This window comes from Colletes gigas, unplaced genomic scaffold (assembly GCF_013123115.1).
Source record: "Colletes gigas isolate AHSC1104 unplaced genomic scaffold, ASM1312311v1 Colletes_gigas_Sc00009, whole genome shotgun sequence".
Taxonomy (NCBI): domain Eukaryota; kingdom Metazoa; phylum Arthropoda; class Insecta; order Hymenoptera; family Colletidae; genus Colletes; species Colletes gigas.
Window position 1 is genome coordinate 6473549 of NW_025106638.1, and position 17492 is coordinate 6491040.

The window sequence follows — 17492 nt, forward strand, 5'->3', positions numbered from 1 at the left end:
CCAACTTAATCGCAAACGTCCTATCCCGACATCCCATCCTTTGGAAATGTAAACAATTATATCATTTTTCCATTTTTATGGCTCGTGTGTATATTAATAAAAATTAATGCATTCACGAGTTAGTTTTTCATTATATTGTAATTTCATTACATTAATAAAAACATTTTAAAATACGGCATGTGATAATGTTACAAAGAAATAACAATTTTTTACATTTCCCTCCTGATGGAAGTGACCACCACCTTCCCGTGGTTTCCATTGAACGGTAGCGTGCACGTTATTCTTTTACCTATCGTTACAATTATTTTGTTATGTAAAGTTAAGTCAAATATATAACATTTGATTGTGTGTAACAATTTGATACGGTTATTAAAAAACATAGTGGGAAAAGTCAGTAGTAATCTATTTCTGTAGCGTGCACGGTACTGGCTAAGAGTGGTTTTTCATTTTAATTAACCCTTAATTAACCCTTTACGAGTAAGACTGCTTTGAACAACATTATTCTAAAATATTTGTGGAATACGTTTTTTATGTGGTTTAGGTAGGTATGCAAGGCATAAGATTTCGTTTAATTTTTCCTGTCTAGGAAAGATAGGAGAAAAGTATATTTGATCTTAATCCTTCTTAAGATTCATATAAATCGCTTTAAAAATTTGTTACAAATGATGTATATGTATCGAAATAATTATAAAACTAAAAACGTATAATCATCATTATATGGGAGCTGATCACGCTCAAAATCTAATGAGACCTTGAAACGAGAACATAAAACTTAAATGTTATGTTTCATTGAAATTCGTTCAGCCGTTTAGATGCAATCATGTCAATAGCATAGGAACAAAAAAAAAATATGTTTCTTTGTAGTAGTCACAATATGATGAGGGGGTCCTAAAACGTGTATTTCCGCTAAAAAAAAATTTCGAAATTTTTTGTCCATTATGATACTTTATTTTCCTTATACCTTACCACAGCCGACTCTAGTACTACTAGCCGTGCTATGGAACGTGGTAACACCGCTCATGTGCGGATCGGGAGTCCTATTTTCAATAGTGGAGTTTTGTGTTCAGGATTATAATTAACGTTATTTTGCGATATAAAATTATACTAATATACAGTATTTTTTATTAATTATGTATAAGGAATATATGAATATCATAACTATAGTAAGTAGAAGTAATACAGAAGTATATTAATATTTATAAATGCGGTATATATTTTGTGGACTGTCGGAATAGTTTGGTGTTGTGATGCATTATATTTGAAATATTTACAGAGATTTCAAGAAAATAGAAGTGTGAAAAAAGTTAAAACCATCTTTGAACCAAACTGAAGGATTTAAAAATTGATAAAGGTATGTATAAGTTAATAGAGACCTGAAATAGGCAAAATTATTGGTACGAAGCCAAACAGGTTAAGTGCCCGTGGAAAAGAGGTTAGCATAATTAGCTATTGAAAGGAACAATTATGGAGTTAATTATAAAATCGTGTTAGAGGACAGTATGATAATTGTGAAAAATTTCCTCACCACCCTAGGGGTATTTACCATGGCGCGTTACCTTTTTTTTTTATTATAATGGGTGGTTCGCCAATAGCCATATCATCCCATTTTCTAAAATAAAATTAATATTTTTAAATAGAACATAACAAAAACATAACTTTTGTATTCTTAAAGAAATAAAGTATTACATTTTGAAATAATAATAAATAATTTTGAATAATATTAATAACAAAACATATCAAAACATACTTTGAAATTCTCTTGAAATACAACTAATAAAACTTTGAATCTTGTGAAATAGTATTCATAATAAAAATATACTAAGCAAGTAAATAAAACTCTATTAATGTATTAAAACATATTGAAAGGAATAAGTTAAATATATATAAAAATTAATGTTTTAAGAAAAATGAAATTAAAAAAAATGATTGAAAATCTAGTTCCTATTAAAAGTTTTTAATTTACGATTTTTAGAAGTGATGTCTGTACGTGTTTCCAACTGACTATTATTTACAGTTTTCACATAATCGTTTAATAAAATATTTGAAAAAATTGATAATAATTTAAACCAAATACTTTGGTAAGCTCGACCACAAACGCATGTATCTGAAAATGCTAAATAATGTATGTCTGATTGAATGCTAATATATGTTAATTTACATAAAATATGTTTATGATTTCCAGATTGCAAAAACTGAGATTCTAAATTGCCATCATTTATTATGGCTTCCATTATTGCATACATATGAATAAATGAGGCTATCGCTTCTTCAGTGGGGACAGAAAGGCCCCCTCTTTGTAAGTGATCAAAATATACATCGCCTACAGTTTTACCTTTATCCTCCACAACTAATAAACGACATATATTGCAATTTAATTTTTTAGCAACAGAATGGGACCCATAACCAGAAATATAAATTTTAATGGAATCATCTGCAACACAATCGGACAAGTATTCGGTATCGAAGATTCCTGAGAAACAAGTCACATCAGTGGGAAGATCATGAAGATCGTTATTATTGTCATCACAAATTCGAAATTTATTTTTGATTTCAGTAAGAGAAAACGAATTTGCCGATTTTGTAAATATATGTTTTAATCTAATTTTTTTTTCTGCATGAATTATTTCGTTATATGACACATGATAATTACAACCAGATAAAAGTCTATAATTTCCAAATCGTTTTTCTAATTTTTCGGTTGTAAATTTTCCAGCCAAAAGATATGATATATCAAAATTTTGAAAACAGTACTCTGTAAGTAGTAAAAGAACTGTAGTACTTTGGTGCAGAGCTTTGAAAGTATCTACTGTTAAATGGCCATTTGTCTGCAAATTTTGCCAAGAATTTAACCATATTAGAAATTTCTTTAAAAATTCACATTCAAAATCGGTTTACAAAATTCGTTTCTTTTCCTGTTACCTTTTATACTACTTGTATTGTTCACAATGTCCCACCAATTGCGAAATATTTCTAAAAAATGAGCAGTAGCGGTATAATTGAAATCTTTCATAGCTGCTATTGTAGACTGATGGAATATATTATCAACGAGGAAAACGTTTTGTCGGTCAAAATTATTTGGATACAGTGACTTATAGTTTAATTTATAAGCTTTCTTAGCAATTAGCTTTCTTAGGTTTTTCGAAATCGTAAACCGTACGTAAATCATTAAACTTAGCTAATCTTAGTTCGTTTGTATAAATGTCGGGGAAAACGAAAGTTTTATCTACATTTTTTAAATTTGACCAATTATTTCTAATATTTTTCATTATATGAACAAAGTCGAAAGAAAGAAAAATGGTTTTATTAGATTGTGAAGGATTAGGAAAACTTATACCATTATTAGATAATTTATTAAACATATTTCTATTGATTCTATGATTATCTGCTACAATGCATATTATTTCGAAACCACATTTTTGGACAAATTCTATAATTTTATAAACAATGGGTGTCATTTCAGCCCCGGTAATATTGAAAACTGGTAATAATTTAATAATTTCAGAAAAATTTCCAAAAGCTGAACATATCATAAAAGCTAAAATGGTTTTTGCCAATTCGTTAGAATTTGAAGCGGAACCCGCAAGTCTGTTTGATTTGTACTGTAATTTTGAACTAATATAAATTTCATCAATTAATAAAATCACTACTTTTTCTCTAGATGTTAAATTGGATGATATATTAATAAGATAATGTTCATTTGTTATATCATTATCTGGTGAATAGCAACCCTCCATTTCTCCCGCTATTCCTCATCTTTGGGGAATAAAAATATAGAATTGTAATTATTATCTTTTAAGGTACTATCATAATTTCCCTTGCAATTGGGAACACAGCAACGCCGTGGCATTATTAATGAATATGTGAAATTTATAAAAAAAAATGTATATAAAACAAAATGTCCAAAAATGCTATAGATTATATTAAATAAGTGTGCTACACACCAAAATCAGGATCTGTAGAGTTAATATAAATAAATGAAACACCTGGATTATTGCTCCGTTGCTCACATTTAATGGACTTCAGTACATTAATATTTGAAACATTTGAAAGATCGGCGGGAGACCGGAAGGCCGGAAGGCCGGTAGATGGAGCCTATGTAGCCCAGAGGCCGGTGGGTAGTGGGAGGCTGGGAGACTGTTACGGTAGGTTGGGCTAGGTATATCGAAGCCGGACTCCCGCGGTGTTGCCATTTTACCTTCAGCACGGCTAGTAAGTACTAGAGTCGGCTGTGATGTTACACATCAGAATTCAACTTCCGGGATCAAAAACAAGTTTCATCTCTATTCAAGTACTCTATGCTTATACTACGTTAGTGGTTTGTGGACTTATCACGGTTCATTTTGGTTAGAATTTTTACCCTCCTTAACGCATAGGTTAAGTAAGTTTGTTCGTATAAAATTAGATACATTTAGCCATCATGTACGAGGATTATAACGAGGTAAATATTGGTTGGAAAATAGTAATATAAAATGGTGTAAATTTCGTAAATGAAGCTATTATTTATACAATTTTCAGTATGATACATATGATGAGTATGGATCGGTAGATGGTTATAACGAACAATATGACAGAGTAAACTACCGTCAAATACCAGAAGTTGTACGAAGTTTTCTCGTATTCTTACGAAACTGTATAAATGAAGGAATGATTTTTGAAATACAAAATCTTTATGAAACATCGTTTCCGAAAATTTCAGAACAATTGTTTGATAAATCTTCTTGGCCAGATGCTCAAGCAATTGCACATATAGTTGACAATGACCCGGTATTCCTCACTCTCTACAAAGAACTGTATTATCGTCATATTTATGCTAGAATGCAAGGACCAACGTTAGAACAACGTCTTGGTTCTTTTTATAATTATTGCGATCTTTTTAATTACATATTGCATCCAGATACACCAGTTCAATTGGAATTACCCGATCAATGGTTATGGGAACTTATTGATGAATTTGTTTACCAATTTCAATCTTTTACACAGTATCGTGCTAATATATCCAATAAAACATCAGAAGAAATTGAGAATTTGAATGCACATAGCAAAATATGGGATATACTTTGCGTTTTAAATGTTTTACATTATTTAGTTGATAAATCAAAAATTAAAAGTCAATTGGAAGTTTATGCAAGTGGCGGAGATCCAGATTCGGTTGCTGGCGTATTTGGAAGACATTCTTTGTATAAAATGCTTGGATATTTTTCTCTTGTAGGTTTATTACGCTTACATTCTCTCTTAGGAGATTATTATCAAGCAATTAAAGTACTAGAGAATGTGGAACTTTATAAAAAAAGTGCATACTCTCATGTACCTGGTTGTCAGATATCAACTGCATATTATGTTGGTTTTGCATATATGATGATGCGTAGATATGCAGATGCAATCAGAACATTTTCTGGTATTTTGTTATACATTCAAAGAACAAAGCAATTATTTGCAACAAGAAGTTATCAGAATGATCAAATTAATAAGCAAACTGATCAGATGTATCATTTATTAGCCATTTGTCTTGTTCTTCATCCCCAATGCATAGACGAAGGATTACAACAGGCACTACGTGATAAAAATTATCACGAAAAAATGTACAAGATGCAATATGGAGATTTAGCAGAATTTGAATCATGTTTCCTATTTGCATGCCCAAAATTCTTGTCCCTTACGCCACCAAACCCTGACAATCCAACCGAAGATTATGTTCGAGAAGCAATCAAGCACCAAACTCAAGTCTTTATGGATGAAGTAGTTCAGCAGAAAATGTTACCAACGATTCGTTCATATTTAAAATTATATACTACTCTACCGCTAAGTAAACTAGCTACATTCATGTGCAGCAATTCTAGACCTGATGAAAATTGGGATTTAAAAAAGGAAGTTAATACTCTGACCATTCATTTATTGTGTTTCAAACATAAAATGAAAAATATTGTTTGGACAAAAGGTGCATCAGGATTAGATGGCAAGTTCCAATCTGGCTCAGAGGTAATTTATGTATTTATTAACATAATATTGTCATTATTAATATCAATTACGAATGAGAAATAATAATTTTATAATGTATGTTATTATAGTTGGACTTTTATATCGATCATGACATGATCCATATCGCGGACACAAAAGTGGCACATCGTTACGGTGACTTTTTCATTCGAAAAATTCTGAAGTTTGAAGAGTTAAATCGAAAATTGCATCACATAAAGATTTAATTGTATTGTAACCATATTTTCTAAAGGAAAATAAAATTTTGATTACTAATAAATACGTTTTTATTGTATAATCAAAACCATCATTTCAAAAGGTGCTTTAAAGATACTTTATTATGTGCAATTATAAGGTTTAAAAGCATTATAGTCAGTCATTTTGCCAGGCGTTTTAAAGGCATTATAATACAATTTTGTACAACAATTTTATGTTAAGAAAAATTAGAGTATTTGATAGATTCTTACTATTAAAATAAAATCAACATTTTTATCTTGTTATCGACTTATGCAATATTCTGAAGGCAATCGTTGACTGACATCCTGTGTTATTAAAAAAGAGATCGAACAAATAAAATATTTGCATTTGTGTAATATTAATTGTTTTTATTGTCCAAAAATTTGTAACATTAAGTATACTATGTTTGTTTTTAAAAATATTTGCAAATATACATTTCTATTCTTATAAATTACATAGTTAAAAGTTAATTAGTACTTTTAATTATACGCGTATCATTGTTTATTTTGTCGTACATTACTTGACATGCTGCTGATAAAATATTAGGCTGGAATGATGTAGATGGAACTTTTAAATTGTGAAGATAATGAAAAAATCGATTTCCTCGTTTAAGATTCATCTTAACTTTGCATTCTTCTGCTCTACATATCGTTCTTACAGATGGAAGATAATCTGTAGATATAATTCGACGATCGAGCACTAAAGATGCAGTGTGTGATAATGCTATATTTATTCCAGTGTTTAATTGTTTCTTTAATGTGATATTATTTCGATACTGGGTTCCATTCTGTTTATTTAAGTGATCTTTATACGTAACTTTGTCACTTATCCATTCAGCTATGTTTAAACATATATTATTTGAAACTGAATATGAAGCAGTATCCTCGATCAGAGACAGACTGGGTTGTGTTTTTATTTGCCATAAATTTAATGCAGTATCTTCTATGTTAATTAAAGATGACAATAAAACTATGTTATCTAATTTACTTGCTACATCATTTAATATTTCTTTATTATCATTTGTTACTTTTCTGTCTGCAATCTTTTTTGTTCTTTGCCTTTTACTTACTTTAATTGCTGGCTTATATAAGTAATGTTGCATATTTTGCCAAAAAGAGTTGTTGAAAATTATACATTGTTGTTCTGGTATTTGTATTGGACCAGATAGCAATAGATACTGTAACTGCAGTATAGCTTTGCGTAAATCTCCAGTTTGCACTAATTCCTATAAGAAAAAGTGTTTTGATGTAATATTACATTCTATTGCTTTTTACCATTTACTTTCGTTGATTAAATAACTAAATTTAATCTATTTGAAACATACAAGTAGCGTATATAAATTTTATATTATTAAAAAAACAAATGAATTTTTTTTCATTTGCCTGTGTACTAACAATACTTACTGTTATGCAGTTATGCGGTAGTTTGTAACCAGTTTCTGCTAATGAAATCAGTTCTAACAAAGCAAACATTCTACTGCCAGCAACGTTTTGAAAATAAATTCTATTTTGCTGAGGTGCTACTTTACTCAATTGTGGATAAACATCCCTACACGTCATGATAATTGGACGTTTTGTGTTTGATGCTAATTGATATGTAGCAGAAGTAAAACCTTCGTCTTCTTCAAATACAAGATCAATATCTTCTATGAGAATGAGAGAATTTTGTGGTATTTCCTTTGGTAACATTTCATTTGAAACTGAATTAAAAAAAGCAGACGCGCTGTTCTTTTTTTTTATTCTATGTGATTTAGTTGCCTCTTCCAATTCTTTTAAAAGCTTTTTCCCAGTTCTTCTAGATGATGCGTTTACTTCTAATACGCTAAACAAAATAGAGTTCTTTTTTAATAACTACATATAATAAAAAATATTTAAATTATACATTATCTAAGTATTAATGTTGTATACGAACGTATAACCGAATTCTTCTGCTACTGCATACACAGTAGCTGTTTTACCACTTCCGTGTGGTCCTAATAATACAGCCACTTGATTATTTTCACTCATTCTTGAGGAACTATTATCTGATAAATAAAATTCATCTCCACTACTATCATCTTCATTTCTAAATGTTTCTGTCCACCCAATCAACCATTCTTTTAGCTTTGCAGCAGCTTCTTCGTTTCCAATTACTTCTTTAGCATTTTTTGGTCTATACTTGTAAGTCCAACTACAACCTTCAATTTGATTACCTTTGCTTTTACATTCAAGCATTTGTTTTTTCTCCAATTGTTTACTTCTTCTAGTTTTTGTTTTTGGAGACATCGTTTTATTAGAATTTCCTTTAATAGCGAACAAAACAATATCCCACATTTTCCTTACATCTGGACAGTTTTGTTCCATTTCTGATAATACTTCCTGAATTTTCGGTTTCTGAATATTTGTTGATGATTTTAACTTCGTTTCAGAAAAATCTATTATAAATTTATAGTTATTTACATTTAAATCTGGAACATATTGGTTCAAAATTTTGTCTCGAATATGAAAATTATTCATTCCGTCAGAATTTAAATTGCTTAATTGTGTAATGTGGCTAATACCTGGAAATGGCAATGTACCATAACCATTTACTTTTCGATCTATAGTTTTGTTATTTTTATCTGTTATATCTGGTTGTAAAAATAATTGCCGTGCTGCTACAATTTCCGGATCTGGTTTTTGCCGTTTTGTAAATAAGGGTGCTAATTTATCAGTCGTTTTTCTCTTTGAATTATTATCGTGAATGAGTGTGTTTATTTCACTCAGTTTAACTTCATTAATATTTTCTAAATTGGTACAAACATAGTTGATCTCATTTTTATCTTGTATAACGATTGATTTGTGTTTACGAGACATTACTTTATGTTCATTTTTAAATGTAGTTTTTGAATTTTTATTATCTTTTATTACAATACCATCTGTAGAACATTCTGATTGTTTTAATTCCTTTAATTTTACCTTCACACATTCATTCGTCTGTTTTGGCATACTTCTCTTGCTTTTAACATTTAAGGATAAATCTTCGGAACAAATATTTTTAATTCTTTTAGATTTTTTTGAATTTTCTACATTTAATTTATCTTTACTTCTTGGTGAGAATAATTCTTCATCGCTACTGTCACCTATTTTTCGAATAACAAACATTTAAAAAATCAAATAACAACTGTATAAGTAATATTAAGACAAAATTTAAAAATCAGAGATCAAAGTGTGTAAATTCATTGCCTGCAACCAAAATATAATTTGGGAGACTCCAATATTTTTTTTTCTTCATATATAATACATTTTTTATACTAAATAATGCAATCATTATTTTACTATATTTACTAAGTTATTAATTACCCAAGATAGAACTTTCGTCTTCGTAATTTCGAAATTTAACTCGTAAGGACCACCTGCATTTATTATTTTGTTGTTGTTGACCATGTTCTTTCTTTTTATGTGACATACTAATATTTTCAGATCCAATGATATTAATATCATCAATTTGAGACAAATCCAAATCTGATCTATTTTTTCTATTTGGCCGTATTTCATTGCTTAAATTTGAGTTACGTATACCATGTTTAATGGAGTTTTCTGCTATATGTACATCAGCCTTGACTACAATAGTAGACATATCTGATATATTTGTATGTGTTAAATCTACTGGTGTTTTCCTATCATAGACAAAATAAAGTAGAATACAATTTTAGGTAAATATTATTTTTTATTTTATCGAAGAAGATATTAATGGTATTACCTGAAATAATTTAACAAATTGCCTTGTAATTGTCTTTGACTTAAAACACTGGAGCGTTCATTATCTTTCTTTTCTTCTTTCTTCTCTCTTTTAAAAACTTTTATACGATTATGAATAATTTGTTCCACTTTTTCACTTTCTTCTAATTCAAATATTTTCCTTTTGGAATATCCTTTTCTATCTGCTAAAGCTATCAACTTTTCTTTAGAACGTTTTAATTTCTCTTTATATTCTTCAGAATTTCCAGCATCTATTTCCTCATTTTGGGAAGGAACTCTGATCTGCGACGTTTGTTGGACTGGTTTATTATTACGATTCATAATAATTTGAAAAGCATTAGATTCCTTATGATAACATTCATCGTCATCACTAGAGTCAATAATTAATAAATCTATATTATTAGCATGATTTTTATTTTCAAATGTACTAGTGGAGTTTACATCAGTGTTAATATTTTGTTCATTTCTCAATTTTTTCTTATAATTTTTATCACTATCTAAACAATTTTGAGAATTTTGTTTTTCTCTTTGATGTTTCAGTTTATTTACCAAAATATTTTTTGTTTCTAATGATAAATGATCTAGGTCTTGATTTCGTAATTTCTGCGATGTTATCTTTAACGAGGAAGAACTTTTAGGTTTGTGTGAATTTTTGTCCACATTATATACCTTGGTAAAAGAATTAAGTGTATCATCAATCATATCATTATTACTTTTTATGATATCACATATTCCATTTTTTGTATCTGTTCGCGATGTTTTCATTTTAACATGATTACATTTACCTTTAGAACCTTTCGTAGAGTTTGTTTCTTTCGTCGTGTTATCATTAGAATGTACTGTACTTTTACTAGATTTTACAGCATTCATAAGGTACTGTGTGATACTTTTCATTCTTCATCACTGCACAAGGAAAATTACAAAAATGCAGAGGACATTATGAAAGAAATCCATTTAATATTTATTCTTCTTATATACGTAGTGTAAAATTTTGGCGCCATGACACTATATGTTACTACTAAAACAGATTTAATGTAATATTCCCGCCATTTGCAGTAAACTTTTGTTGGCAACGCTTCAAAAATACAAATTTTTATTTCTTCTACGTCTCTTAAATTGATTTTCTGATAAAAATTTTTAGTAGTTAATTGAAATAGACGATCGTATTATACAAATATCTCTTATTTTATTTCAAATACGACATTTTTATGTTATAATTATGAATTTGTTGAATATCATACGCAACAGCAAATTCCAGTACTAGCCATGTTGAGTGAGATACAGTAACCCGCGGGAGTTTGATTTTATCGTTGAGAGTCGGCTTAATAACATCTATGTGATAAAAGACTCTAGACGTGACTAAGTTTTGATTGATAGAATCAATGTGACTAGTGAGACGGTTTTTTCAGTCGTGTGCATTAGAAATTACCTTACTATGCACATTAATGTTGTATTTTATTATTGTTATTAAATAAATGGTTTCGTTGGATATTAACTTCATTAATTTTACCGTGGGAAAATGCCTAAACAAGTAGTACCAATCCCTATGATTCGAACTACAGAACATGTCCCCAGAGGAGCCGGAAGTGCTCTGAAGGTGCTCTCTCTGAGAGAGTCTCTCACATTATGCCAGATCACGCGGCCCGAAATTACTTCGGGCAGCTTCGGAGAATCGAGAAAGAGCGCATGCGCCAGTGTGCCTTTGTCGACATTCCGAAACTCTACGAGCTCACGTACACGTGATCTGGCGTGGTAGTAGTGCACCGGTGCTGAATCTGGCATGCTGTATGTTCTGTTAGACGCTAAAGAAATTCGTCGTTACTAGTGTCGCGTCGATGCACTCAATTATGCCAAATCTGGCCACACTGGTTGGTATCTCATAACTAAATCTTATGTTGTGTTTAGCTCCTCCATGAAGTGATTTTTAAGAATAATCGCGGAGAGGTTGCTTATTCCATACGGAAAATATTTTTATTTTCACATAAAAGTTTCAAGCATAATATAAACTTGTACAAAATGGTAAGTACATTAAATTAGGTTTCCTTTTGTGTGATATTATAGGTTAAGTTTTGCACGTGACATCATTACTGTAGTAAACTGAATTACTTTAAAATATTTAATTACTTTTATTACTTTAAGGTAATATTACTTTTATTATAAGTAAAAGTTATAGTTAGTTCTATTTTATTTTACATCACTAAATGGAAATGAAAATTCTCTAATGATTAATATTTCTTATGTAGGGTGACGAAGTTAATCCAAAAGCATATCCTTTAGCTGATGCTACATTAACCGCAAAAATCTTAAATTTAGTACAGCAAGCAATGAATTATAAGCAATTAAGAAAAGGGGCTAATGAGGCAACAAAAACATTGAACCGTGGATTATCAGAGTTCATTGTAATGGCTGCAGATGCAGAACCATTGGAGATCTTACTACACTTACCATTATTGTGCGAAGATAAAAACATTCCATACGTATTTGTTAGGAGCAAACAAGCTTTAGGTCGTGCTTGTGGAGTATCTAGACCTGTTGCTGCTTGTTCTGTAACAGTTAATGAAGGCTCACAATTGAAACCCCAGATTCAAGCTATACAGCAAGAAATTGAACGTCTTTTAGTTTAAGTAATTTGTATCTGATATGAAAACTTTTCTTTAAACTTCGAATCCATATTGCCATTCACATATTTGTAAACCAGAACAATCAAATACTTTATGTATAAATCAATTACACGATTAAAAATTTTAAGGAAAAAATTTTAATTTCTATTTAATCTCAAAGTTCATATAAGGCCTAATAGAGGCTGATGAAGCTTGCTCAGGCCTCTTATCTGTCTCTGATGAAAATAATAAATACTATCAATTGCCCATCCCTTACCTTATCAGTCAATGCATTAAATATATGTTGTAAAAAATAGGTCTAAAAACTTTAAACAATATACACATGCGTAAAATGAATATGTTAAAAATTATTTATTAAAGTAAGATAGCACAACAGAAGTCCAGTTACTATGCCACCGATTTTCTTGAAAATTACGAAGTTCCTTCCGGAATTTTTCGTCCAACACACGTTGAGAATCATTATTGGGGAAATTTTCAAACCACAATTTTAATTGATCTGATAGTTCTTTTTTGTTTGAAAAAACCATTCCATTTTCATTATGTTTAACAAGTTCTGATAAACTGAAAAATAAAAATACTGTAGCTGAATCTTTAATTTTAAACCTTAATACATTAAAAACATCATTATACGTAGTAATGAATGTGGCAGACAAAAATGATGAAAACAACAAATATTTACATTTTAAGTAATGTAAATTTTCATTATTAAACTTACCATTTAAAATCATATGCACAAACTGGAAGTCCACATCCAAACATATCAACAACTTTCATTGGTAAATCCAAACCACTAGATGATGTATGGAGACAAATACCTAGGTCGGCGCTAGCTTTATACAAGAAGTACATTCTTTACATATATATAATATATATCTAAATGTGTATGTACACACGTAGAGAGAGAGAGAGAGTGTAAGTAAGTAAGGTGTTCCATTTTTATCTCTCAAGATAAATATCTTGAAAGATGCAGAAGCTATGAAGAAATATTTTAGACAAAAATTATATAGGTGTTAAGGGGAACAGATTATGCTGTCATTTATTTGACCTCCTATTACTTTTCTCCATGTTAGCCATATACTATAGATTTTAATTTTAAAATTCGACATTGATACCATACAATTTTTGTCTGAAACAATTTTTCATATCTCCTGAAAGATTGAAATGGAACACTCTTTACATATATGAATACATACAAAATCAGTACAGAATACGTTTTGTATATTATTTAAATACCTAGTATTTTAGGATAATCTTCACTTTCAAGCCATGGTGTTATAATTGTAACGTGTTTCCAGTTTTTTAATTTTATAATAGCCATATAAAATTCTTTCAAAGGACCTTTACCAGTTATTACACAAATTAAATCAGGTAGATTACAAATATTCTTTGTAATTGCATTTTCATATTCTGGAAAAATACATATATTTCAATTATAATAGAAAGTATAGAAAATTATATACAAGATTTTAATCATGCAGTAATTATATAGGATATTCTAAAATCATGTATTAAAAGGAATTAAAAGTACCTTGCAATGCACTTAATAACATTGAAAAATCTTCATCTTCTGTCCAACTTGTACTTGAAACAATGAAGCCAGGTCTTTCAGAGGATAAATGTACTTTGTTTGATATATATTCTGTAAATATAGTCGAGTTTTCTTTTGAACCTTTAAATATATTATATTTTTCGATTAATTTTAATAAAAATGTATGTTTTTCTATTAATGATATAGGATGAAATTCATTTGCTGGACGATCATATAATACTTCAGCTCTAAACAAAAAAACATTATTAAATGATCTATTTAAAGAGACAAATATATTTAAAAATACTAACTTGATTCTCCAGTTTACTTCTAAATCTTTCTTCAATGCTTTAGAAACACAAAAATTAGCTTGTGCTTTAGAACCAAAATATGTTTCGATTACTTTTGCAAATTTAACTAACAAATGATCGTTTCCCAAACCAAGTGCCATTAGAGTATAAGCATAATTATGCCAGTCAATTATAAATTGTGAATTCATTATAATACAATAAAACCAACAAATTGGAAGTGTTGGTATCGCAGGTGGATTCTGTACTAGAACATGACTTGATATACGTTTTCGAAACAAAATCCATGATAGAGTAATAGTTTGCCATAATGTTTTTATTACATAACATGGAAGACGGGATAATACTGAAATATAAAAAGATGTTTTGTTTGAATGAATGAAACATAGACAACATTGAATGAGACATATGTAGCAAAAGAATTTGTTACAATTGTAATTAACGAAGCATATTGTAAATGCATAATAAAGTTGATATCATACTATTGTTTAATTCTGGTGGAGGTGGAAGGTACTGAATATGTATGCAAGGACTTTCTCTTATTTCTTTTAATGGCAACGAGCCAGGATAACCTATAAAATCTACGGTAAATCCTTCTTTTGCAAGTGATATAACATGATATTGCATTCTAGGACTTCTACCCAAATCTCCAAGAACAAGGACACAGACATTCTTATGTTCTTTATATGCCTTCAAATACAATTTTCTAATTAAAACAACAATTAAAGCAAGTATACATATTACATAAAGTGACCACATTTTCAAACAATGCTACCGGGCCACGCTACTGTGCAAGCCTTTCCTTTTTGAACTTGACAACTTAAGACCGTCCTCGTGTTAATGGCATACAATCTCGAATATCGACTGCCCATACATTTTTACGTTTCGATCTATATAGGCACATACATATAAACAAAATCGAATGGAAAACAAATTTATAGAAAAATACACATTTTAAGACCCCGTGATCATATTTTAACTATTAAAAAAAGGCATTTTTTTTATTATTCCTATGGATGAGCATATGTATACAATACAACCCGACCAAAATTAGAAATGTATGAAAATTCTTCGCTTTAATGTTCTACTTTAACGAGTATATCACAGTTATCTTTAATATAATGTTTCTATTATTCCGCGCAAATGTTCTTAGTTCTAAAACAAATCTATAACAAAATGGTCATCGAAATTTATTATTATTTTATAAAGGATAAAAAGGGAATCACTTTTCCAAGTTTCTCTGCAACAATTTTTTTTCTAAAAAAGAACTTTTATTTACAAAGCAAAATAAATTGCCGGTGACACTAGCACATGCAATAGGAATACCGCTTTCCTATTGCTTAACATAGTTCACCTGGCATTCGACCATACAAAATGGGTAGAGGAATTTTTATTAACGAAGCAAAAAGATCTTGAAGAATCCAAAAAAACGATCCTTCGAAGATCGATAAGCCTCTGGAGCAGCGGTAGCCACATAATATCGCCAGGTCCACCTTTCCTGTGTTGAAAGTAATACATATTGTTGACAAGAAACAAAATGCAGATCGTTTAAGTGTAGCAAAGATTATTTGTATTATTAATATTTGACGGAAAATAAGCAAGGCGAGTTTCTTGTTTAATAACTATTATAAAATTAATAATTTAATTTTCAAGCATTGAACTTGTTTCATATTTCTGCAAATGTCTATGTTTCTTTTAGTAACTAATGTTTATAATATACTTTAAATATAACGACACAGACAAATTAAATTTTAATATACCAAATCAATAAAACTTTAACAACATTTTTAAAAAGGATGATCGATGGATCTTGTTTTATGAAAATTATTTCATTCTACGTATTTTCTAATAGTGACAATCGATAAATTATTGCATACTACAATTACGACATATATTTTACTGTTCTATAAAATTGTCCTACCCATGCAATATTATTAATATCCGAGTAATGTTCCATTTGTACCCCATTTTTTCTCCTTCGAAATTTGTATTACGAAAATAAAAAATAACATTTCAATCGAAATTACTGTCATAGAGAAGTATTTACATCGCATTATAAAATCAAGTATTAATTTCGTAAAAAATAATAAAAATATTAATTAATCGTAACAGATAATAATAACCCACAGATGGATTAACTTCCGATGGAGGCAAAAAATACAGTGCAAAGTTAGATTGTTATTGTAATTTAGTTATACTATGCCCATTGAAACAATCTTGTCTTATCAGAATATCTTCCTTTTCTTTCAAATTACATTGCATGATGCAAAACGGTGTCCATGATTTTATATAGACAAGACTGTCATTGTTATCATTTTGTTTAAATATAGCTATATCTATTGACTGTTCGTGTAAATATGAATGTATATATGTTTCAATATAATTTGTTTCTGTATTTTTTTTGTTTATAAATCAGTGCTGTTACGTTACATGTCTAGATATCAGTATCAATTTTGACGATTTTGCTTTCATTCTCGTGTTCTTAATTGCATGAGCAACGTTCGATATTTATAGTAATATATCGTAAATATCTATCAGTGAGAATAGTCTTTCAAGCAAACAAAGAAAAATATATAATTATTGCACTAGTCGCATGAAGATGCTCCGTTTCTCGGGAACTAAATGTATCGATATCTGTATCTAGATAAATTTAAATTATTAATCGAACAGCACAGACGAACTCTGATTATACGATAATATTGAAAAATTCCTATCTAAAATCTTTTGTGCGTATAACAACAAGTAATATTGTAATACATGTTTTTTTTTACTTACGAGTTACAAATAGCTGTACTATTATAGAAATTTCCAAGATCTTCGATCATTTGGTCAAGTTAATGAAAGTTACTTATTTTGCCTAATAACATTCTTATACTTGCTGTGATTATATTCTTTTTTTCTTCATTTTCTTTTACGCAACCTGAAAGGTCGGGGGTTTTTTTTTTTTTGTTCATCGATTAATTAATCACTAGATCCAAATCACTACTTGGTTCATCAGATGTTTGTGTTTGTACAATTCACAACTCGCCTTACAATAAGATTACCGTCTTATGGTCGTTCAATATTTTAAAATATTTGAACCATGCTTAACTCATTTCACAAAAAA

At 29.4% G+C, this 17492-nt stretch overlaps 4 protein-coding genes and 1 long non-coding RNA gene across 5 annotated transcripts; 3 read left to right on the plus strand and 2 right to left on the minus strand.

Annotated features, from left to right (window-relative positions):
* The first annotated feature begins 1219 nt into the window (after positions 1-1219).
* Positions 1220-3782, plus strand: LOC122397198. Its single transcript, XR_006259087.1, has 3 exons — positions 1220-1351; positions 2183-2296; positions 2384-3782. It is a non-coding gene; the product is annotated as an uncharacterized LOC122397198 (long non-coding RNA).
* Positions 3783-4252: 470 nt separating this feature from the next.
* On the plus strand, positions 4253-6200 carry LOC122397213 (eukaryotic translation initiation factor 3 subunit L). Its single transcript, XM_043396225.1, has 3 exons — positions 4253-4438; positions 4516-5976; positions 6066-6200. Exons 1-3 carry the CDS (start codon positions 4418-4420, stop codon positions 6198-6200), a joined length of 1617 nt encoding a protein of 538 aa, XP_043252160.1. The 5' UTR covers positions 4253-4417.
* Positions 6201-6676: 476 nt separating this feature from the next.
* Positions 6677-11042, minus strand: LOC122397450 (ATPase family AAA domain-containing protein 5). Its single transcript, XM_043396602.1, has 5 exons — positions 9931-11042; positions 9531-9847; positions 8122-9310; positions 7614-8031; positions 6677-7435 (listed from the first exon to the last, which is right to left on the minus strand). The coding sequence occupies exons 1-5, from the start codon at positions 10821-10823 to the stop codon at positions 6677-6679; spliced, it is 3576 nt and encodes a 1191-aa protein (XP_043252537.1). The 5' UTR covers positions 10824-11042.
* A 684-nt stretch (positions 11043-11726) lies between these two features.
* LOC122397181 (NHP2-like protein 1) lies at positions 11727-12757 on the plus strand. The gene is made up of 2 exons (XM_043396150.1): positions 11727-11948; positions 12173-12757. The coding sequence occupies exons 1-2, from the start codon at positions 11946-11948 to the stop codon at positions 12551-12553; spliced, it is 384 nt and encodes a 127-aa protein (XP_043252085.1). The 5' UTR covers positions 11727-11945; the 3' UTR covers positions 12554-12757.
* Positions 12758-12785: 28 nt separating this feature from the next.
* On the minus strand, positions 12786-15189 carry LOC122397180 (chitobiosyldiphosphodolichol beta-mannosyltransferase). The gene is made up of 6 exons (XM_043396149.1): positions 14869-15189; positions 14390-14732; positions 14079-14326; positions 13784-13957; positions 13266-13380; positions 12786-13111 (listed from the first exon to the last, which is right to left on the minus strand). Exons 1-6 carry the CDS (start codon positions 15143-15145, stop codon positions 12898-12900), a joined length of 1371 nt encoding a protein of 456 aa, XP_043252084.1. The 5' UTR covers positions 15146-15189; the 3' UTR covers positions 12786-12897.
* Between the last annotated feature and the right edge of the window lie 2303 nt (positions 15190-17492).